General features: G+C 41.8%; 1 protein-coding gene across 1 annotated transcript; it reads right to left on the bottom strand.

The window, feature by feature from the left end:
* Positions 1–3,452: 3,452 nt before the first annotated feature.
* LOC144612882 (membrane-spanning 4-domains subfamily A member 12-like) lies at positions 3,453–13,946 on the bottom strand. Its single transcript, XM_078432642.2, has 5 exons — positions 13,683–13,946; positions 10,284–10,421; positions 7,788–7,902; positions 3,736–3,848; positions 3,453–3,554 (listed from the first exon to the last, which is right to left on the bottom strand). Exons 1-5 carry the CDS (start codon positions 13,944–13,946, stop codon positions 3,453–3,455), a joined length of 732 nt encoding a protein of 243 aa, XP_078288768.2.
* Between the last annotated feature and the right edge of the window lie 9,274 nt (positions 13,947–23,220).

The raw sequence follows: 23,220 nt of genomic DNA on the forward strand, positions 1-23,220 counted from the left end.
AGTAGTAATATGTTTTTTTGAGCAAATGAATGAAGAAATGAATATGTTTTTAGATGATCCAGAACGAACATGATGACCCATAGATCATCATGGATCCATCCAGCATGATCCATAAGGCCTTCCAATAGTGATTTAGTATTAGTAATAGGCATATAACTTCTATGCTAGGGTATATTTCTACTCCAGTCACTTTCTCAGGTCTCAGATCACAGTTACATTTTTAGAAAGCTGAGGCAATTTAAAACTTAAAGTTGAACTTACTGATTTGATTTTCCATAGGAAGTCTAACACTTAGAGGGTATAGGAATCCAAGAACAGAAGCTTTGTTTTTCTCAAGCGCATAGAACAGCACCCTCTACAGAGTAGGCACTCACTAGCTATATGATGAGTGAATGAATGCTTGAATGCTTTCCCCAATTGCATAAAAACATGTTTGCTTTGTTTAAAAGGAATCTACTACATAAGAATGTTATGCTTACAGCATTGTTAAAATTGCAGAAGTAGGCAGTCTTTTTTTTTTTTATTTACACTATCCAAGGCCTCAACTTAAAATACAAATTTTAGATGGTTGAAACCCGTATCTGTTAGCATCTTTTGAGTATCCAGCCAAAAGAAGAATCAGAGGGGGCGAATCAATTGACACGCTAGATATTGAGTTAAGAGACTCTTAGGTATGATTAAAAGGTACCAGGGCAACTTTCAGGAAGCAAGTGATGACCGTACTTATTATATTACTAAACTCCTTCTCTCCCATCGGAGTCAGGTGGTTCCTTCAACATGGACTAGAAGTTTACTATAGAGAAACATTGTTTGTTTGTTTGTTTTGGAGCTACAAATCTCTCATTCTACCCCAGACCATAAGAAGAGTGGGAATAGGGGTTAGGAACACTGTGTGGACTTGGGAGCCAGACTGCCTGGGTTCAGGTTCATGCTCCCGTCTTGCCAACTGCATGTCTTAATGGCAAGTTTTTAATCTCTCTGCTGTGGTTTTCTCATCTGAAAATGATACTTATTTAAAAAAAATTTTTTTTTAAATATTTATTTCTTTTTTAGAGAGAGAGAGACAGAGTGTGAGTGGGGGAGGGACAGAGAGAGAGGGAGACATAGAATCCAAAGCAGGCTCCAGGCTCTGAGCTGTCATCACAGAGCCTGATGTGGGGCTCGAACTCATGAGCCATGTGATCATGACCTGAACCAAAGTTGGATGCTTAACTGACTGAGCCACCCAGGCCCCCCCGAAAATGATGCTGATTATAGTACCTATTTCACAGGGGTGTTGTGAGCATTAAACGTATTAATTTTTCCTAAGTGTTTGGGATGTGCCTGGCACATAGAGTGGGCTAAATATTTGTTATTATCATTATTACTGCTACTAAAGTAAAGTGAGAAAAAGAATATGGAAATTTATTTGATGGAAATTTATTTCAAAAATCAGCTTTGCTAGACATGCTTCTCTTCCCTAAAGCAAGTCTTACTTTTTAAGTTGTTTATCTAGATTTACAGTATGCTACCCCTCCAGGCATTTTGGGTGCTATTTAGTGCCCTCCGACCATGGGGTGCGTGTCTTTATTTTCATTTAGCTGCTGAGCTTCATGGTGAAGGGCACAGCATTCCTGATTACCCAAAATGCTAAATAGTGAGGACCCAGGCAGACCAGGAAATTTGGAACTGTGTAATAGTCACCTGACATAATACATCTGCTTTCCCAGATGCAAAAATTCCATTCTTCTCATCTGCCTCTTCCTTGATTTCAATTTCTCTGCCTACTCTTTCCCTATATATTTTGTCCCATTTGGCCTTTAATTTTTTTCTTTTTCATTTTATTTATTTTTAGAGAGAGAGAGCACAAGCCGGAGAGAGGGGTGGTGTGAGGGAGAAAGAATCTCAGCCAGGCTCCATGCTGAGCATGGAACCTGACTTGGGGCTCGATCCCACAATGCTGGGATCATGACCTGAGCCAAAATCGAGTCGGACGCTTAACTGACTGAGCCACCCAGGCGCCCCTGTCCCACTTGGCTTTTAAAAATAATTCAGAAACTTCAAAAATGGGTAATACTTTGCTCTTTCCAAACTGCTTTCACATAATGTTATCTTATTTGATCTCTACAACATCTCTACTGGAGAAAGGCAGATAACAATTTTTGATCAATCTATCTGTCCTTTTTTTTTCTTCCCCTCTTAACCTAGTTTAGATTTCATAATCCATCATTTCAGTAATACTTTTGGCAGTGTCTCATGCTTTTCTGCCCCTTTGGTATTTTGTCATCCTGTCTTGCAAAACCCTAATCCTGGATGAAACCAAATAGGCACTTTATCTAGATTCGCATCTGAGCAGCCCAAGCCGTGCTGAAGCAGTCAGTTTGTGTTATAAATTTGTGAGCATCGCTTCAAACGTGCCTTCAGGGTATCCTGGCAGTCCTCTTCTGTTTCTCTGATCAGTTTATTCTCTATTTCCATGACTTTTCCAACATTACTCTTTCTGTTCAATATTCTGATTCTACACATGGCCCCGACCTTGGGTGTCACCTCACTTCCGCTTAGTTTTTAAAAAATTTTTTAAATTTACTTTTGAGGGAGAGAAAGAGAGAAAGACCATGAGCAGGGGAGGGGCAGAGAGAGAGAGAGAGGGAGACACAGAATCCAAGGCAGGCTCCAGGCTCTGAGCTGTCAGCACAGAGCCTGATGCAGGGCTTGAATCCGTGAACTGCGAGATCATGACCTGAGCCGAAGTCAAGATCTTAGAAGCTTAACCAACTGAGCCACGCAGGCTCCCCCTCACTTCTGCTTTGACAGGGATGACACCTAATGGGGTTTCCTACATCCTGGGTACTATTCCTGCAAACCTGTTGATATCTGCAACAGTGACATCTCCTTTTCTTTGTGTTATGTGACTAAACCACCCTTCTGCATCACTTGGGCCATGCCTTCCATATACACTTTGATTTCTTGATGCTTATACCATAGTCATCCCTTCTCTCTAATATATTAAACAGCTCTCTATCTTAGCCGGATTGTTCCCCTTAGCTTTTAAACACGCCCAGGGTTTTCCCATTTCAGAGACAAAATAGCCATAACCCCAGTAAAACTCCCTCAGTGTTTCATCCTTGGCCTGCTGTTACCCCACTGCAAATGAGTTTGATGTACGTGAAAATACTCTGTAAATAGCAAAGCTTTGTAGTTATCCAGGAGGCAGGGTTTGATGATACGAATGTGCAAAATACCATGAGCCATGTTCAGTCTTCCGGTCCTTCGCCTTTGCCAGTGTGGTAGTGGTATGTGGGAAGAACCTGTGTCAGGGAAATACATGCGGTTATCATTAGTGACAAAGTAAGAAGAATCTCAAACACAGTCTTCAAAGATCAGCGATCATCGTGGACTGTGGAGGACAGTTTCTTAAGAAGTTCCTGCAGAGCAGTTTAACCCCGTGAGATTTTCTGGTGCTCTTTTTTGTTTTAAATGGCATAAGCGAGGTGGCCATCGTCTCTGGGAGGAGCTGAGGAAGACTCTGGTGCCAAGGTACTGGTTGCATACACATTTGGAATAACCAGGACAGGCTGGGAAGAAAGAATAAAAGAAGCACTATGGTTACTACAGTCCTCCTCAGTCCTGGTCCCCAGCCCTTTCTCCCTCCCCTGACTCAAGGTGAGCTCTTGTGAACCTGCGGTGGGACTTGACTGCTGCTCTTCTTCCTCCAGCACATACTCAATTATTTTACAGAGAAGAGGCCCAGCTCACCCTGCTGGTCTTGGTGATTGCTTCGTTGGCAGAATGGGCTACAGTACAATTTGTGCAGAACTCCAAGACCGAGAAGATGATCAGCAGGGCTGAGATTCCTTTCCCAGAAAGGAATCTGAGATCAAGAAAAAAACACGCTGAAATTTTGACTCATCAGGAGGGCTCCCCGCAGGCTTCAAAAAGTTATTGGCTCATCAAAGGTGCCACTGTTCATGCTCAGCTTACTCCATGATTGTTTCTGTGTTATCAACAAATGTTTATTTCAGGGAAATGTGAATTAATTTTGAATTTTCTTTAAAATGCCACAAGACTTTCCTTTTCTCCAGCAGACTGTTTAGAAACATTGGAAAAGAAGTGCACTGTTTTTCTTTGCAATGGATTTCTTGTTTTTTATTTTTATTTTTTTTATTTTTTTTTTATTTTTGGGACAGAGAGAGACAGAGCATGAACGGGGGAGGGGCAGAGAGAGAGGGAGACACAGAATCGGAAACAGGCTCCAGGCTCCGAGCCATCAGCCCAGAGCCTGACGTGGGGCTCGAACTCACAGACCGCGAGATCGTGACCTGGCTGAAGTCGGGCGCTTAACCGACTGCACCACCCAGGCGCCCCAATGGATTTCTTGTTTTTATAAAAATGTTACCTGCTTATTAAAAAAAAAATTAAGCCATATAGAAAACAATCAATCCTCCCTAATGTCACTGCCTAGAAATAAGCAAAATTAATATTTTCTGCCTGTTTTTCTAGAACTCTATGTAGAGGCCAAAAGGCAGATAGAAAAATGGATGTGTCGTGAGACAGCAAGAACTCTTCAAGAATGGAATTGTTTTGTACTTACTGTTTTGAAGTTTGTAAATACCATTTGATTTTAAAAGAATAGAAATAAGTAAATTAAGTCTGCTAAAATTACAACTAAAAGTGTATGAAATCCATGAAGAAGTTGAAGTAATTTTAAACCTACCCGTTTCAATTTTAGTGTGAAATGATTGCTTACGAAGAATAAGGCGATTGGGCACTCTGACATCTGTCTCATCTCACCTCTCTTCACCTTTCAGACTTTCGTGATTCTGTCACTTTTCACTTATTTTGGTGGGGGGAGTGGGTGAACATTAAAAGCTTTATATTCACTCCTGTAGCTGTCATTTCCCTTGCTGTTCAGTCTTCCAGTCCCAGATGATCATTTCATTGGTTTAGCGCTCCTTGCTAATCTTTTTATACAACTTCTCCCTGCCTTTCTGAGTTCTTGATTTAATTTACATCATGTGTGGTTGAATAAGCCTTGTTCAAGAATTTTATTGGATGTGTTATTCTTGACTCACAGTTTTTTGTCACCAAAAACTTGATGACATTGCTCCATTGTCTCTCCTCCCTGCATGTTGCTGTGGTGGACACTGAGTCACGCTGACTTTTCTTCCAGCTTATAGGTGATTGGATTTCTCTGCCTAAAACCTTAACGAATCTGTTGTTATACTTGATACCTTAACAAGGGTCTATATCTATGCATCTTTCTCAATGAGTTTACGTGTCTTTCTCCCAGATAGGTTATTCTCTTTCAACGTAAAAATTCAGTGATTCTCTTCGTTCAGGATTTTTTACTCAGTATCCCTGGTTACTTTTTTTCTGTACCATTTGTTGGATTCTCTACTCAGGGAAACCAAGTATTATTATGTTGGATGAAACTTGCCATGTTTATCATCTTCTTTCTATTTACTGTATTTCTCATTGTCTCATTGTCTTCTGTGAAGACTGTGATAGCAGGTTTTCTCTCTACCATATTTATTGAGCCCATTGTGTTTCTTGCTGTGTGTGATTTCTTTGTTAGATCTGTAATGGTTTGGGCTACTTGGTTTCTCTAGTGCCACAGGTCTTTTTATTTCATCCTGTCATTTTCTTTTCTCTCTCTCTTACAGAGAGAGAGAAGAGAGAGAAAGAAAGCGTGCACAAGTGGGAAGAGGGGCAGAGGGAGAGAGAAAGAATCTTAAGCAGGCTTCGCATTCAAAGCAGAGCCCGATGCAGGGCTTGATCCCATGACCCTGGGATCATGTCCTGAGGCGAAATCAAGATCGGATGCTCCACCAACTGAGTCACCCAGGCCCCCCCATTTTATTTTCTTATTAATTAATGATTTTCAGTAGTATAAAAATGCTCATGAGAAATCTTCTATTGATAATTGGGTAATGTTTTCTCCCGTATTGTTTTTTGTTGGTGGTATTGTTTTGCTTGTTACGTGTGCCACTGCTGCGACATGGTATAACATGGCTTGACCTGCTATTGGAAATTTCTTTTGTTGTCTCTGTGTTAAATGGAAAAACCTATACCTGGGATTGAATACCAATACCTGAAACCAAAGAGCTGGTTCATGTGTTAATCACAGAGTAGAGTCGTTCTGTCAGAGAACAGGAATTTGAGCTAAAATTTAAGGAAGTGGTTGCCCAGACTAGTAAGGAATCTAACCACGAGAACGAGGACACTCAGTGGATTCCTCATTTGTGTGACTCACATCTCCATCAAACCAGGGCACATCTTGTGAGGAAGAGGGAAGACACGTGTGTTTGCATCCATTTTATCATCTGATACGTCTTTTGTTCTAATCAGTTGAATTGTATCTTTTTTCAAAGTAAGTGTATCTTTTATTCAAAGTAAGTAATAGGCATCTGAGTGTTTCTGGTGACCCATTAACCCACGGGAATCTTAAGTTTTCTTTCCTCCTCTCTTCCTTTTTTTCCTTCCATTTCTTCCTTTAATCACTCTGATGTATTTAGATAGTTTCCTACCACTTTTTTCAGTTTTCTCATTCTTCAAGTGAACAACTGTATATAGGCCTTATGTTTGTTCAGATACAAACCTCACAGTACAGGTGAGTTTTCCCCGATTATATTTCTCCTTAACTTTGTCCACTTTGTCTTCCTTGTTTCCAGCTTCAACTTAAGGGCTAGATACAGTTTTGTGTACATTTTGCTCAATGCTAACTATGCAGCTGTAGCAGTGAGAAAAATAGCTTAGCTGGCACTGAGCACAGTTCTTGCTGGCGAATGTGGGCTCTGCTCTCTCTTTCTTTTGAGAAATGCCTATAGTAACACTTGCTCCAAGGTCAGAGGTATATCCTGTTCCTGTGGATTTCTGCTCACTCCTTCAGGTTTTCAAGGTGCACTGGAAGAAGTTAACTCTGGTGACCTTTCCTACTTCTCTTGAGGTCCTGGGATACCAAGGGCTTTTAGCATTCAGGATTTGCTGTATGCCTTCTTAGAATTGACTGCTCTCCACCTAAGTCTCCTTAGCCCTCGATCGGAGAGCATTAGCGAGACTTCTCTGTATATTGTCATTTCCTGCTTTTGCTAGTTTTGTTTCTGGGGAGTAAGAAACCAGGTCAGGAGCTGTGCTCTGCCACCTTGAGACGCAGCAGAATCATTTGGTTTTTCACTTGGATGCCTATTTAAATGGCGATTTTTGAGTAATTTGTGTTCTTTGGTTTGGTATTATAGAGGATATATATTGTGTTCTTGCTTCACTCTGTGGTAGTTACCAAGAAGTCCCCTCATATCCTTGCCTTCTTATAAGCACTTCTGTGCACTTGGCTCTTGGGGAAATGGTCAGAGTCCATGCTTTGCCTGACTGTGGTAATGAATGGATGATTCTGTTTGGAGAACATTGAGAGGCATGTGCTTCATTTTCAAGTTGCTTCATTTTTCGAATTTCTCTAATACAAGTTGAACATCCTTGACGTGGCCAGTTTCCCTTCATCCCGTTCTCAGTCTAAAATGAAACTACTCCATAACTTGACCGTCTTTGTTACGCAGAATTTCAAACCTCTAGGAAATACTGTCTGGGCGTCTTTAAGTCTCTTTAGCTGTCTTCCCCATCGTTCATGTGATCAACAGTGAAAGCAATAGAGGGTGTGCTTTCTGCCCCAATCCATCTGCAGAGGTGGCTCTTCCACTTTATTCTACAGTCCTAGCGATCCTGTGACATAGTAGTGGGGCTGCTATACAGTCATGAGAGATACGTGTGAGAGTGGCCAGAGAGGAGACGTGTGGTGGATGATGGGATACTTACGATTGCCCAGCAGTCTTGGCTGAGGATCCCATTCATACCCGCATCCAGCAGCAGCAGAGTCACTCCAGTGGAGACAAAGATCGCACTGACCGTGTTCATGCCTAGGCTGCCTTTAATCTAACGGAGGTGACAGGAAAAAGAAATCATACGTGGGAGAAAAACGAAGCAAAATGAAATAAGAATCAGTTAAATATAATGGCTCTCAATCCTTGAAATCTTCAAACAAATTTTGAAGTCGAAATGACTTGTTTTTCCTGCCTCTCTGAGTTTTCTTGAAAACTGTGCTGTATGCAGAGTGAAGGTAGCGTACTTCTAGTATTTGTAGAAAAAGGTACATAATACAGAGCAGAAGCTCATCCATCGCGTTTGTCTAAAAGCCTCACACACAATAACAGTTGTGTTCCCGGTTTAAAATACTAAAACAACAAATAAAGCTTCAATGAGCATTTTTCTGCGGCACGCATTGTGTGAAATCATTTACGTACATTGTCTCATGGAACTCCTAAAACCGCCATACAAGGTAGTACAACAAAGCATCCAGTGTTACATAGATGGAAAAGCGTGTCTGCAAAGACATGTTTGCTGATAAATTTAGAAATTGACGAAAACCCTGAAGTCGTTCTAGGGACTCGGTAAAAAAAACCCCAGGTTTAGAATGAGGAAGTCATTAGGCTTTTGTGGGTAGAGATGTATGGGTAGAGTACAAAATTTTCTTCAGTTTCTACAAGAAGATTTCGACACGCAGCAGGATAATTGGGAAGCCAAGTCTTCAGCCAACTTGCTAGCAGTGGCTGAGTTAGTTCTTTTTAGAATTCACAAGAGCTTTGGCATGCCTTAGGGTCTCTCCACGGGCCTCTAAAATGCTGCTGGAAAAATTGCTTCAGGTACCATTTTAGTAGCTGTCTTCTCCAAATGGACAGATTCTGTGCCTGGACAACCTCAGTTAGAGGGAAGGATCCATAAATGATGCAGAGAAAGGGTGCTTTATTTTGTTTTTTAGATGACGACAGGAGTGGTTAATCGAGGTTAGACTGATTTTAGTTTCGTTTAGTCTAGCCTAGTCCCTAGTCCAGTCTCTAGTCTAGCGTTTAGTGTCTAGTTTAGTGTCTGGTCTAGGAGAACTTGAGCAGCAGGACTCTGTGTTCCCATTTTTCCATTCTTTCCTCCTGCGCCGGATTAAATATAATCCTGAAACCACCTCTGCTCTGGTTGTCACCATGTCTTGGCAAATCACGTTCCTGCTCCTGTTTGAAAAGTAGACCAGGAAATTGCCAAAGGTGGGGAGCTGTGGCCAAGAGAGTTGAAAGACCTGTCTCAGTGATTGGTTTCATAAACTTTTTCTGTACCCAATTGGTGCTTTCAGTGATGACTTAACAAACTGTAAAACAAAAGTCACATCTGAGTAAAAATAGGCTGTGTGCAAATAAAAAATAAAAATACAAGGCAAGGCAGAACTGAGAAGTGGCAAATGAATAAGAGAGTCTTTGATACCAAAGTGGCGGGTGGGTATTTCCTGGCTCCTATATTCTGCTTTGGAGTTCCCCTAATGCAGTGTGACCCAGTGGAACCAGGGAGCCCCAGGATAAAGCTAAAAACCTTACCTATACCAGTTTCCGCTCTTGGGAGTCAGACAGTCAGGACGTGGGGCTCTGCCATTTCTGAGTGGCAAATTGTGTGGACCGTGCTGGGGCACACATACCATGGAGGCAACCGGTAGAAATATTTTTTGGGGAAAGAGTGCTCCCCTTTGCATTTTCTGAGTCCACTTTCTCAATTTTCCTCTCCAGATCAATTAAATGAATCTTTCAAAGAGTTTAAAAAGTAGAAACATTCTGACTTAACCAGACTAGGGGAAAACTGCTTGGATGCCAGTATATAGAGAGCACTGGTAGCAATGAACTGTAGAAACAGACACATTTATTTGTGAAAGATGGGTTCTTTGGTCGTGGGAGCTTCTCTTTTAGTAGGAAAGATTGGTCTCTTTATGTTCATCTAGTTTCCCTGTCGAAAGTTCCTCTCATACTTCTCCATTTTCTGGAGTACCTTTCTGAGATTGTTTCCTTTGGACTTCTCCCTTTTTTTCTCTCCTTAGTTTCTCGCATGTAAAGAACTCATTCTCTTGTGAGCTTACCATGTGTGATGACTTCTGAGCTCACAGCTCCGTCTCTTGTCATGATCGTTTGCATGTTTTAATCATGTTCCCGATCGCCTCCTTTTGCCTGTCTCCACCCAGTACATACATTTCCATCTAAAACATAATCAGGAACTAAAACTTTGTTGGTTACTTGATCAGTGTAAACTTGAGGGTATGAGTTTAAACTGCAGGTTAAAATGGAGAAGAAAAGCTCTTCTTTTTAAAATACTCAACCAGAGCTGCTATATCTCACTTTTACAGTGGATCGGATGTGGGGCTTATATAAAAAAATGGGCTATGCATAGGCTCGGGACAGCGGTATCTGATAGAGTGAGAAGGAGAGGTGTTCTAGCAGTCTACTCACAGAGATGCCACCCCGGATCGCATATCCGCTAATAAAAGCAAAGGAAAGAAATGCAAAAACTAGTCCATAAATGGCGTCCATTAAACCTAAAATAATTCTGAAACCAATGTGCATCAATCCAATCAGGATCTGGATTGCCTGAAAAAAGAAAACGGGCATTTTCAGGTTGCTTCTTCATTTTCAGGTATGAATGAGGCATCACTGTCACTGCTGCTGCTGCTTTTTTGTTGTCAGCTCCGTCAAGATGCATGGCTGTCCTTCATGCATATATACCTGTACCACAGGAGGTGGGCCACAGAGGTTTTGGCAGACGCTGGAGCCAGGCCCTCAGCAGAGGCCTTGTTTGAGGTATTTGGGGAGGCTTGTAAGGATGGCCCAAGGAGAGTTCTTCAGGTGCGTGGTTAAGCATGCAATGGTGTCCCCTGAGAGCCTCTAAAAGACTCTTAGGAAAAAATGCTTAAAAAAAAGTTTATTTATTTATTTTGAGAGAGAGAGAAAGAGCACACATGCATGAGGGAGGGACACAGAGAGAATCCCAAGCAGGCTCCACACTGTCAGTGCAGAGCCCAACGTGGGGTTTGAGCCCACAAACTCGTGAGATCATGACCTGAGCCAAAATCAAGTGTCAGATGCTTAACCAACTGAGCCACCCAGGTGCCCCTGGGAAAAAATGCTGTAACTTTTTTTTAAAAAAAATTTTCTGGGGCGCCTGGGTGGCGCAGTCGGTTAAGCGTCCGACTTCATCCAGGTCACGATCTCGCGGTCTGTGAGTTCGAGCCCCGCGTCAGGCTCTGAGCTGATGGCTCGGAGCCTGGAGCCTGTTTCCGATTCTGTGTCTCCATCTCTCTCTGCCCCTCCCCCGTTCATACTCTGTCTCTCTCTGTCCCAAAAATAAATAAAAAACGTTGAAAAAAAAAAAATAAAAAAATAAAAAAAATTTTCTTTTTAATGTTTATTTATTTTTGAGACAGAGAGACAGAGCATGAATGGGGGAGGGTCAGATAGAGAGGGAGACACAGAATCCGAAACAGGCTCCAGGCTCCGAGCTGTCAGCACAGAGCCCGACGCGGGGCTCGAACCCACGGACCGTGAGATCGTGACCTGAGCCGAAGTCGGACACTTAACCGACTGAGCCACCCAGGCGCCCCCCAAAAAATGCTGTAACTTTGATGGCCGTTCCAAATGGACCTGTTTTGCTTGGGAAATCCCTGTTGTGGAGAAAATATCAATGAAGGAAGTATCGGTGAATTTATGGGGCATTAAGTACATGTTCGATAATATTCTAAACCCTTCACTTTTATTGTTTCATGTAATCTTCCAACCGATTGGATGGAGACACAGAGCTGTCTGTCTTAGTTTTCTCAGGCTGCTGTAACAAAATACTGTGCTACCTTCTGGGTAGCTTATAAACAACGGAAATTTATGCCCACAGTTCTAGAGGCTGGGAAGTCCCACGTTCAAGGTGGTTGCCTTCTGGTGAGGGCTCTCTCCTTGGTTCATAGCGGGGGACTTGTCACTGTGTTTTCACATACCGGAAAAGGCTAGGGATCCCTCAGGAGCCTCTCTTGTAAGTCACTAATCCCATTCATGAGAGTTCCTCCTTCATGATCCAATAAGTATTTCCCAAAGGCCCACCTCCTAATACTATCTTTAAAGTTAGGATTTCAACATAGGAATTTTGGGAGGACATTCAGAACACAGCAGTGTCCAAGGTCATATAATTACTGAAGAGCAGATCTGGAAATTTAATATAGGAAATTGATTCCAGAACTTGTGTCTTAAGTATTGCATCCAGCCTCCCTGAAGGTTCAGCTCCACCTCTCCACAAAGTCATCTCGATTATACTGGTCAGCGTAAGCTCTTCTTTCTTTCTAAATTCCTGTTTTATCTTATGATATAGATTATACACCTTATTACTTGGTTTTATGCTTGTTTATATTGTTCTTTTTTAAAAAAAATCTTAGGTGCACAAACATTTTCTTGTTGGCCAAGACATATCCTCAAAGACAGGGAATACATCTTTGTACCTCTTAGAGCACCTTCCTTCATCCTGGATGAGCACATTTGTGAGAAATAAGAACTGTTAGATTGAGCCAGAAGTTAACTGGAGATTTACCATTTGTTTCTTCCCAAACGTATGCCTTAATCTGCCCAAGAAGACTGCAGATAACAAAGATTGCTGTGTTTATTTCTTCAGTAGCTTTCTGTTGAGTACAGTTAAGTTATTAAGTTGAATCAGAGTTGGAAAAAAAATCACAGCTTCCTAAATAGTGCTAAGAGATTCATATTTTCTTTGAATAATGAATTTCCTTGAAATTCAGGCTAATGAAAGCTATGAGCCTTCTCCCTGAAAAACCATTCTTAAACATCCATCCATACACACATCACACTTTTGTATAGAACTTCAGAGGTGTCATGGGCCTCTTTTAGCCAACCACGGTCTCAGTTGAAGTGATTAGGCATTATATTTGGCTTTTACAGACTCTTCTTTAGAGAAGAAGTTCAGTCATCTGACCTCAGGCTTCTTATCCTCACCCTTGCCATCATCTTGATGGCAGTTAGATGTTGGGTTAATGCTGGTCTACTCTTCTCCTGGTATCACCCTGGCTGTACCATATACTGACCGAACTTGCCTACAGGCCAGATTTGGTAATTTGGTCATTTAACTCACTCTTGATGTTTGGCCACAGCTACTTTACGTTCTGAGTCTGCTGGGGCAGATGCCCCAAGTCTTACCACCTGCGGCTCCTGTACTGTTGTGGTGCTTGGGGGCTACTAATAGTGTAGATGTACAGTCTTCAGGGAAACTAAATAGCTTCTGTCAACTGGAACTTTTACAAACAAAACGGCAACCATCACTTTAAAGTCCTTCCCCTGAACGCCTCTCTGTTACCAGTTAGAATGCCCCAGTGGCTCCCCATTTCCACTCAGAGTACAAGCCAGAGCCTCTGTCCTCCAGGCCTCACAGGGTCTGGCCCCCACCCCTCCTCTGTCCTCCTTGAGACGACCACCTCCCCCCATCATACTGTTCTACTTAACCGGCCTCCTTCCTGTTTCCCAGACACAGTGCATGTTCTCCTCTAAAGGCCTTTCCAACTTTACCTGGAAGCTCTTGCCCTGATGTCTGCATGGTGTGCTCCTCCCTTCCTGTCTTTGCTCAGAACTTGAAATTGCTACCCCTGCCCTTCACTGCCTGGTACTTCTTATACTTTTTATGCTTCTTTATTTATTTACATTGGTTGTCATCCCCCACTATACAGTTTCTAGAAGAGTGTTCAGAAATTTTTAATGATTGGACATGTAGGTCATGAGATCACAAACTTCTCTCCACCTATAACTTATAAGCACAATCAAACCTTGCAAATGCAAAATTAAAATTCTCATAGTAAGTAGACTTACCCCTAGTATCTTTGCTTCTTCTCTAAAGTTTGTGGTTGCTGCTCCTGTAGCTGGGTTTACCATTTGTATGTTTCCTTGGCCCTGCTGACTCTTGGTGATGATTCCTGGAGACCCAAAGAAGGGAGGCTGGGCACTCTGAGCTTGTTTTGTGGGGTGCGTGAAACCCAGGGGTGGTGGAGACCCAGGAGCCATGGTGTTGCTTGGTGGGTAAGGACTGAGTGTGGTTTCATATGTTTGAGGTTGGTTTGTTGGCTGGGATGACATCACTATGTCCTAAGTACTACAAAACATAACAAACTTGTAAATTTACCCATGAAAGAAATTAAAGACAATCTTGTCAAGTGTCAGTTTTCTGTGTGAACACTGTAGAGCAAGTGAGCAAATAGTGGGTGATGACAACCAATGTAAACACGATCCTCGTTTGACTTTGGAAGGTATACCTCCTATAGTTCAAAGGAAGCGAAGGAGGGGGAAGACAGGGATGGTTTTATTTTCCAATGATTGTTCAATTTTGTGAAGTATTTATACATATTAACCTTCCCTGAGTTCAGTGCTTCTGAAGGACAACAGAGGGAGGGAAGGGATGGTGGTGGGCTGACCCAGAGATGTCCACATTCTAACCGAGGAAGCCGTGAATATGGTGGGTTACACGGCAAAGGGGGTTTAAAGTTGCAAATGGGGTTTAAAGTTGCAAATGGAATTAAGGTTGACAATCAGCTGACCTTAAACGGAGATTTCCTGGGTTATTTGGGTGGGCCGAGTGTAATCGCAAGGGTCCTTAAAAGTGGAAGAGGGAGGTAGAAGAGAGAGAAGGAGGTGTGGAGATGGAAGCAGGGTTGGAGAGAGGCTGTGCTGCTGGCCTGGAGTGGAGGAAGGAGCTGGGAGCCAAGGACTAGGGTGGCCACTAGAAGCCGGAAAAAGCAAGGGAAACATTCCTTCCTAGGGCCTCCAGGAGAGAATGCAGCTCTGCCCACACCTTGATCTTAGCTCAGTGGAACTGGTGGGCTACAGAACTGTCAGAGAATTTGTATTGTTTTAAGCCACTAAGTTTATGGTAATTTATTATGGCAATAAATAGAAAACTAATACAGGGGCCAAGGATACAATTGGATGGTAAAAAAGCGGTCCAAGATTTAAAATAATCTGTCACTGCTTTTCCAAATAGATAATTCACATATGGCCAATTAAATTGATCGTCTTGTTCTATAGGAAAAATACTCTTGAGGTTCCCTATTCATTTTTGTCCTCTGGAAGCACAGAGTATCTCGGGTCCTTTGTGGCCAAGGGGCATTTTGTTGGAAATCAACCAGCACAACTATATATGGACAGTAATCATTATTTACCCTTGAAAAAAAAAATATATGATACTTAAAAAAGTTTGTGTTCAGTGTCCTTAGATTCCTTTTTTTAAGACCTCCTTCCCAAACCATTTTCTTGTGCATTATAAATATTAAAAAAGTAGGAGTGCTGAATGCCTGCATCATTGTGTGAAGTATGAGTAGTCTGCTTGGCGCATTCCTCCACTGGTGTTTAATCAGTGACGCTTATTCAGACTATGTCGTAGAATCCTGAAATTTCAGAGTCTTGCCAATTGTTTTGTCTTTTACCTTGGGTTTACAGAAGAGAATTTGGAGCAATACAGGTTAAACGCCGTGGTTGAGGTTACATAGAAAATGTGTGGCAGAACCAGGACTAGAAGGTTGAGCTCTTGGTTGTTGGTGTGGAGCTCCCCATTCCAACCACCCTGCTCACTCTGGATGCTGGCAGAGCTGGCCTGTTTATTTTTGAGACAGAGAGAGAGAGAGAGCATGAATGGGGAAGGGATGGAGGGAGGGAGACAAAGACTCCAAAGCAGCTCCAGGCTCTGAGCTGTGACACAGCACAGAGCCTGATGCAGGACTCGAACCCCAAACTGTGAGATCATGACCTGAGCTGAAGTTGGGCGCTTAACCGACAGAGCCACCCAGGTGCCCCAGAATTATAGTCTTTTGATGCATGGAGAAGACTTTACAAGCCAGACTGACTTCTTAATGGTTCAGTGATTAACTTGGTAAGGCCTCAGCCTCAAGTGAGCTGTCTAGAGAGCTAGCATTTTATGAAACAGTTATTATAGGCACAGTAGGGTGTCATGGTCAGGAGCAAGAACTTGGGGTTAGAATCCTGGCTCTGACATCAGCTCTGTGTCTTTGGCAAGCTTGCTAACCCCTCTTTGCTTTAGTTTCTTATCTGTAAAATGAGGATCATAGGAGTACCTTCCTTATAGGGTTACTTGGAGTATTAAGGAGTTATTCCGTGTAAAGTTCTTAGAGTTGTACCTATTAGAACTTCATGGGTTGGCTCCATTACTGCCAAGCTGATGAAATATATTATCTCTCTTAGTCTTTAACCACCCCTGCTGCCCCCGATGAGGTAGGTATTAATATCATCCTCATCGTACAGTGAGAGAATTGCATCAGAACCTACACTTGTAACCCTTAGCTTTGAGCTGCTTAGGTGCTAGATACAACTGAAAAAGGTGGAAAATTAAGGGGAAAGGTGGAAAACACATTTTGGAAACCTCTGAGTACAAAGGGATTACTTTTTCAGAGCAGAAACACATTTTAATTCACAAAAGGTTATTTATTTTAATTTTTTTAAAAACTTATTTATTTTTGAGAGAGAGAGAGAGAGAGAGAGAGACAGAGTGTGACCAGAGGAGGGGCAGAGAGAGAGGGAAACACAGAATCCAAAGCAGGCTCCAGGCTCCAAGCTGTCAGCACAGAGCCCGACGTGGGGCTCTAACTCATGAACAGCCAGATGGTGACCTGAGCTGAAGTCGGACGCTTAACTGTCTGAGCCATCCAGGTGCCCCACAAAAGGTTTATTTTAAACAAACAAACAAACAAACAGTTCCATAGCTGTGATTCTTGGAGTGACTCCCTATAGCTCTCAAATAACATTTGAGAATATGAGATTTTATAACCCATGGATGTGACTTCTGTGACTATTTAGTGCTCAGGCCCTATCAATGTGCTATTTCCCTAACTCCCCATCTGCTCCTTCACTAACTCTGGGGCCTGGAGCAGCTTTCTTAACCAAATCCGTGTTATCAGTCCCTGTGTCTCAGCTATGAAATGAGACTAACGATGTCATTCGGAGTGGCAGGTATGAAGATCAGGTAATCTTAATTCCTGTGAAGCTGTTGGAACGGTGCCCATATGGAGCTTGATAAAAGGTAACTATCATTCTATTCTCAGAACCCAAAGTCTAGGTTGAAGAAGGGGATGTGGGCATATGAAAAGTGTATGATGGAGATTGAACTCAAAAGGTCAGTGCCAAGACCAAGGAGCTAGGAGATGGGAGCTCATGGTTCGGTAATTAACCAGAACAAAATTTTTCTTAAGATTTTTTTCTTTAAGTGTTACAGCAATTAAATGATCTGTGCATGGAGGTGCTCTCGTTACCTCCTTCCTTTCCTGTTGATCATTGTCATTTTTGTTTGTTTCATTGGGAAATTTAATAAGAAATTTCAAGGTTTTTCATTTATTTATCAACATTTTTTTGATTTCATATCTGCTGTTTACTTCTTGGACTAAGGCCTGTGTGTTCCATATAGAATCCAGACTATTAATAGTTTATAAAGAGTATGCTAGTCTTAGATGCATTCTTATGGGGGCAAGTACTGCTTGTAGAAAAAGGTTTAAAGAGCTGAGCCAGTCTCGATCCTTTGACTTTATGCTAAAATGACTTAATGTACAAACAGCTCTACTGGTTACCTAGTTGGTACAAAGGGAAGGGAAAATGCTCAGGGGAATAACTAAATAATAATTCAGTTGAAATGAAGATAATCCTGAAAATGATGGAGGAAAAGGGAAACCAATGAAATGACTGTTTTCATCAATAGCGCCTTTTGTGCGATATTTTTTCTTGACCGTTGGTAAAATATTTACTATCAGTTGTCCTTTCTTCTAAAAATTAGGGCAACTGTAATTATTTGTAAACCCAAAGAACACATCAAAAATAAGTCCAATGAGGGGCGCCTGGGTGGCTCAGTCGGTTAAGCGTCCGACTTCAGCTCAAGTCATGATCTCGTGTTCGTGAGTTCACGCCCCGCATCGGGCTCTGTGCTGACAGCTCAGAGCCTGGAGCCTGCTTCGGGTTCTGTGTCTCCCTGTCTCTCTGCTCTTCCCCTGCTGGCGTCTGTCTCTCTCTCTCAAGATAATAAGTAAACACTAAAAAAAAAAATAGGTCCAATGAGATCAAAAGCACAGGACTGTTGCAAATAAAAATTGGAAACGTTTACTTTATTCTAGTTTCTTTTTTCCTCCCTTCCACATGAATGTCACTTTTAACGTTACAGGGTGAGGATGACCGCCATCTTTGAGAAGAGGTTGTAGCACACAGTGGATCAAAGTTCTAAATCATTTCTACGGCGTCCCCCCCCCCCCGCCCCCCGTGCATACATAAACAGGAATACAGACCTAGTGAAAATGAGTGATCTTCCCCACCACGGTTTTTTCTCCCCGTAACAAAGCGCCTCGATCAAAAAGTGTTGCAGAAGCAGCGCTACAGTCTTTCTGCCGTGCTCTGTAGTCCTGTGGTAGCCGCATTATCATCAGATTGCTCACAAATGGAACATCGCTTCCCCTTGTTGATTAATGTTTGTGGAATGGCACACATTTGAACCTCCTCTGTCATCTCTCTTAGCATTAACTTTTGATTTTTTTTCCCCTTGAAGTATCTTTATCCTGTGTTAGGGCAACTGACATTCTTTTTCATTTCTGTCTTGTTTTGCATTTTCCCCTTATTTCACTTCTTCCCTCTCGTGGTCTCTTTTCCCTCACTTATCTGCTTGGCCTGACTTGGAGTCCAGAGTTAGCTTCATCCCTCCAGCCTAGAGAACGGGATGCTGTAGAGAGCCCACCTGGGGACAGACCGTTGCTGCTCTTTCCGCCCATTGATTTGGGGGAAGAGACAGAGATGTGTCAGTGGACTTACTCCGTTCCTTTGGCACCCATCTGCTTCCTCGTTTTCTTCCAAGTTCTGTGCCAGTCTGAGATGTTTATCTGGTTATTAGAGGCACTTTTCACGTCCTTACTTCAAATCAAGCTGTCTCCTCTTTTTATTTAATTCCAAAGTCCTTCTGTCCTTGACTCTCTTCCACCCCAAGTGGATACGCGGACCCAACTGTAAACTTGGAAATAGGCTGCGCTTTTACACTTTCCTCCCCTTTGTCCTGGGAAGCCCTTTCTGACACACCCAAACACGTAAGTGCTCGTTTTTTTCCAGCCCCTCGGCGCTCTCTGATACTCATTAGTGCAACATCCTACTGCATTTCAGCGCCTTTTAAGTTAGATGAACAAAATTGGAAAATGTAGATAAGAAACAAAGAAAAGCATCCATACTCCCACCAGCCACATGTAATCAATGATAATATTTTCATTTAGATTTTTAATATTTTGTTTGTAAATACATATTTTACATAGAGACATTTATGATTTTGGACCATAAATTAGGATGAAATTAGGATCCTATTAGGATCCTAAATTAGGATCAGAATGCATATACACTTCGTAACCGGATTTTTTAGCTTCATGTTTTTTAAACGTCTTTTCATGTCAGTAAGCTCATAAGTATTGTAATTCCTTTTTAAAAAAATTTTTAATGTTTATTTTTGAGAGAGAGAGAGAGAGAGAGACAGCATGAGTTGGGGCGGGGGGTGGGGGGAGGGCAGAGAGAGAAGGAGACACAGAAACTGAAGCAGGGTCCAGGCTCCATGCTGTCAGAGCAGAGCCCGATGCAGGGCTCGAACTCATAAACCATGAGATCATGACCTGAACCGAAGTTGGACACTTAACCGACTGAGCCACTCAGGCACCCCATTATTGTAATTCTTAATAGTGACATGGTACCCCTTTTTGGGGAAGTGTCCTATTACATTTCGATTATTTATTTTCAGGACTGTCTCACAGTGACACCTGAATGCCTTGAGGGCAGAGATCCTTGGGCAGGGACCAATGTCCCATCTCTAGCCCTGTGTATTATACAACATCTCAACCATGATAAGATTCATTAAATGTATGTCAAATGACTTAGTGGAGTGAATACAGATTCCTCTTCTATGTTTTTTTTTTTTCCTTATCTGTTTCCTTATCTGTACTGTTGAAGTTTTCTTTCTCTTGTGGTTTTTACATTTTGATATATTTTTCTAAAATGGAAAAATAGATACTGAAGATTTATGAATGCTGTGAACTTGGGAAAGTGACAGTTTCAGGCAATAACATTGCTCAAAGACTGAAAGTGATTAAAGAAACAAGAAATCAGCGTTATTTTAGAAAGGCCACAGAGGCATGGTGATACTTGTCTGGCAAAGTATCACATGACTAACATGATTCATGTTATCCAGACAACGGAAGGAGAAAGGTGAAAATAAATGGTGTTTTTTAAACCTAGAATGCCTTCCCTTCTCCTGTGGCCTTCCAGACCTACCTCCATGCAGTAAATCTTACTTATTAGTAGACTTCTGCATTGTTGTGTCTCCTTCCTGGTCCCATAATGCCTTGTGCCTCACTAGCTTAAAACATTCTTGTAAAACCGAGTTTAACGTTAAATAGAGGTGACAGATGTTACTAGTTATTTAAAATAAAATGCTTACTTCATTTTTATAAGGGAAGAAAAAGCTTCTTTCTTTCTTAAGTGAATATGGAACTCATTATTCAGAGTTCAGAGTTCCGAAATAAGGGCTACCAAGAAAGACAAGTATTTCAGAACATGTGTTTTCTTTTTTTTTTTTTTTTATTTTTTATTAAAAAAATTTTTTTATGTTTATTTATTTTTGAGAGAGAGAGAGAGAGAGAGAGAGAGCAAGTGGGGTAGGGGCAGAGAGAGAGGGAGACACAGAACCCGAAGCAGGCTCCAGGCTCTGAGCTGTCAGCACAGAGCCCGATGCAGGGCTGGAACCCATGAACTGCGAGATCATGACCTGAGCCAAAGTTGGACGCTTAACCGACTGAGCCACTCAGGCACCCCACAACATGTGTTTTCTACCTTCGGTGATCTTCTCCACTAGCTAAGAGAAGGTTGTGCCCATGGTGGTATCCCATGGGATTGCAATTATATGATCTGTGACTGAAAGGATCTCCAGAGAAAGTGTGGGAATTAATATCATTAGATAATGAACTTCCAACTAAACAAGGGATATGTGATAGTAGTTGCTATTATTATGATAATAATGTAGCTAACAATTACTAAAGCTGAGTCAGAGGGAACTTTCTATAGCTGAGTCAGAGGGAGGTTAAGTAACTTGCCCAGGGTGTTAAAACTAGTAAATGCTAAATACTAAGTCTCCACAAATACCACTTGGACATAGGTTGTAACACCTGCCTTTCATAGTGAAGTCAGACTGCTCTCTGTCTGTAGTAACATCGCTTGGAAACTGGGCCTGGACCCTTCAATATGCAAATATTTTCCTTTTGACACATTTGAGTGCAGTTCTCTCACTAGGCTCCCTATCTTAGGGGTACTCCCTAGGGTAACCAGGTCACAAATGGAAATTTCTCTCATCTGCTCTTTTTTGATCACATCCCTTTGTTTCACAGAAGGAAATTAAGATGTTGATACACGAGTTATATTTGCCAACACGCCTTTCTTAAAGAGTTACTTCTCTTTTGTCAACAGGGTAATACCCTTGCTGTTTTTCTCTGGATTTTCAGCATGATTTCAAATATTCACATGTAATTCATATCAACTATATTAATTTCTTGGTCAACTAAAAGTACACCCCTACTCCATTTCTCTAAAAAGGGAACAGTATTGCATTGAATTCTTCCTGCCAAATCTCTATGGCAAGTTAATAGCCCATTTCACTGACTTTATGCTGTCACTAGATTATCATTTTAGAAGTACATTAATCTGTGCTTACCTGGTTTCTCAAAACCTGCAAACGACCGGAGGAGTAGTATGGTCCTTGTGAGAGAGCACCGTGCATATTCACAAAGTAGTGTCTGTCTTATGTAGCCTCTGAGCGGTGCAGGCTAGTGGTTCAGGTGGCTTCTTTATACTGCAAAGTGGCTAGCTGTTTACCGTTTTCTCCTGTTTGTTCCTGTATAAAGACACCTTGTTGGGGCACCTCGGTGGCTCAGTTGGATGAGTGGATGAGTGTCGGGACTTCGGGTCAGGTCATGATCTTGCAGTTCATGAGTTCGAGCCCCGCATCAGGCTTGCTGCTCTCGGCACATAGCCCACTTCAGATCTTCTGTCCTCGCCTCCCTGCTCCGCCCCCCCCCCCCCCCACCTCCACAGCCATCCCTCCCCCACTTGTGCTCCCTCTCTCAAAAATAAATAAAACTAAAAAAAAAAAAAAAGACACCTTGTCACACAGTAACAGTTAAATTGCTGGCCAGTTTCTGAAACTGCATACATCCTAATCTTCTAAGTTTTGCGTATAAGTAACTGAGTGAACTCACATGGCAAAAATATTATGGAATCAAATGATTTGTTCTCTTAGGCAGTGAAATTTTCACTTGAGTATACTTATTAGAACTCTATTGTATAACCAGAGCCCTGTCATTATAACTTAAGGACAACAAAAACGCTTCTCTAGTTAGCTTTTCTAGGAAGTAAGTGATCATTTTAAAAGTTTCAGGTCTGGGGAAATCGTGGAGCCGGATTCCTAAGAAATGAACCAACGGTCCGAATTTCAGACAGGCTTGGTTTTGGGCAGGTGTGAGGCTGCACCCTGGTTCTGCGGTTGGAGTGGAGGAACCAGAGCACTGGCCAAGAACGGCCCTCCAGGTCAGCGCTTCGCAAACTACCTGCGAAGAAAGACCATTAAAAAAAAAGTGTTTTCCATCCATTGGGAACTAACACTTTTGGGGAATGTGAAAGGAATTATTCGCTAGGAAAAATAAAAAAGACAACAAGTCAAGCCCAATTCTTTTGTTAGAATCAGTGGGCGCAAAATTGTTATAATAAAAATAAAGCAGTCATAACATAGGAAAATAGAAGAGTCACAAATTTGAAGGCGCTGATTCATAAGCAATTAATATAATTATATTGCACATAACTTTTGGTCTTCAAACTTGAAGCTGAATGAAAAGTTACAGAGTAAATCAAGAGTTTCCACTTTAAAAATCTATACTCATGCTTGGAACACACATTATGTGTGTCACTAAAAATTCGAAGTTCCACATTAAAAGATATTTTTTTAATATTTACTTATTTTTGAGAGAGAGAGAGTGACAAAGTGTGAGGGGTTGAGAGAGAGGGAGACACAGAATCTGAAGCAGGCTTCAGACTCTTGAGCCTGACGCAGGGCTTGAACTCACCTTGAACCTTGAGACCATGACCTGAGCCGAAGTCAGACGCTTAACTGACTGAGCCACCCAGGCGCTTCTAAAGTTCCCCATTTAAATGAGCTTGTTTCATGGTTATTAGTTTGCTTAATATAAATTGTACTGAAGGCAATGCTACTTGCAGAGGATAATGTATTTTTAAGCTGTTTCTGTTTTGTTTTAATAATACTCAGAGTAGAGAAATCAATCACACAGCAGTATGTTTA

This window comes from Panthera onca, chromosome D1 (genome assembly GCF_046562875.1).
Source record: "Panthera onca isolate mPanOnc1 chromosome D1, mPanOnc1 haplotype 2, whole genome shotgun sequence".
Classification (NCBI taxonomy): domain Eukaryota; kingdom Metazoa; phylum Chordata; class Mammalia; order Carnivora; family Felidae; genus Panthera; species Panthera onca.

Excerpts from the sequence above, each read along its gene's own strand:
- LOC144612882 (XM_078432642.2), bottom strand. The coding sequence starts at position 13,946 with ATGTCATCCCAGCCAACAAACCAACCTCAAACATATGAAACCACACTC. Across the intron at positions 3,849-7,787 it reads CAGCCAAGACTGCTGGGCAA|TCCTTTCTGGGAAAGGAATC; the intron begins TCGTAAGTATCC and ends TTGATCTCAGAT. Across the intron at positions 3,555-3,735 it reads CAATCACCAAGACCAGCAGG|CCTGTCCTGGTTATTCCAAA; the intron begins GTGAGCTGGGCC and ends CTTTCTTCCCAG.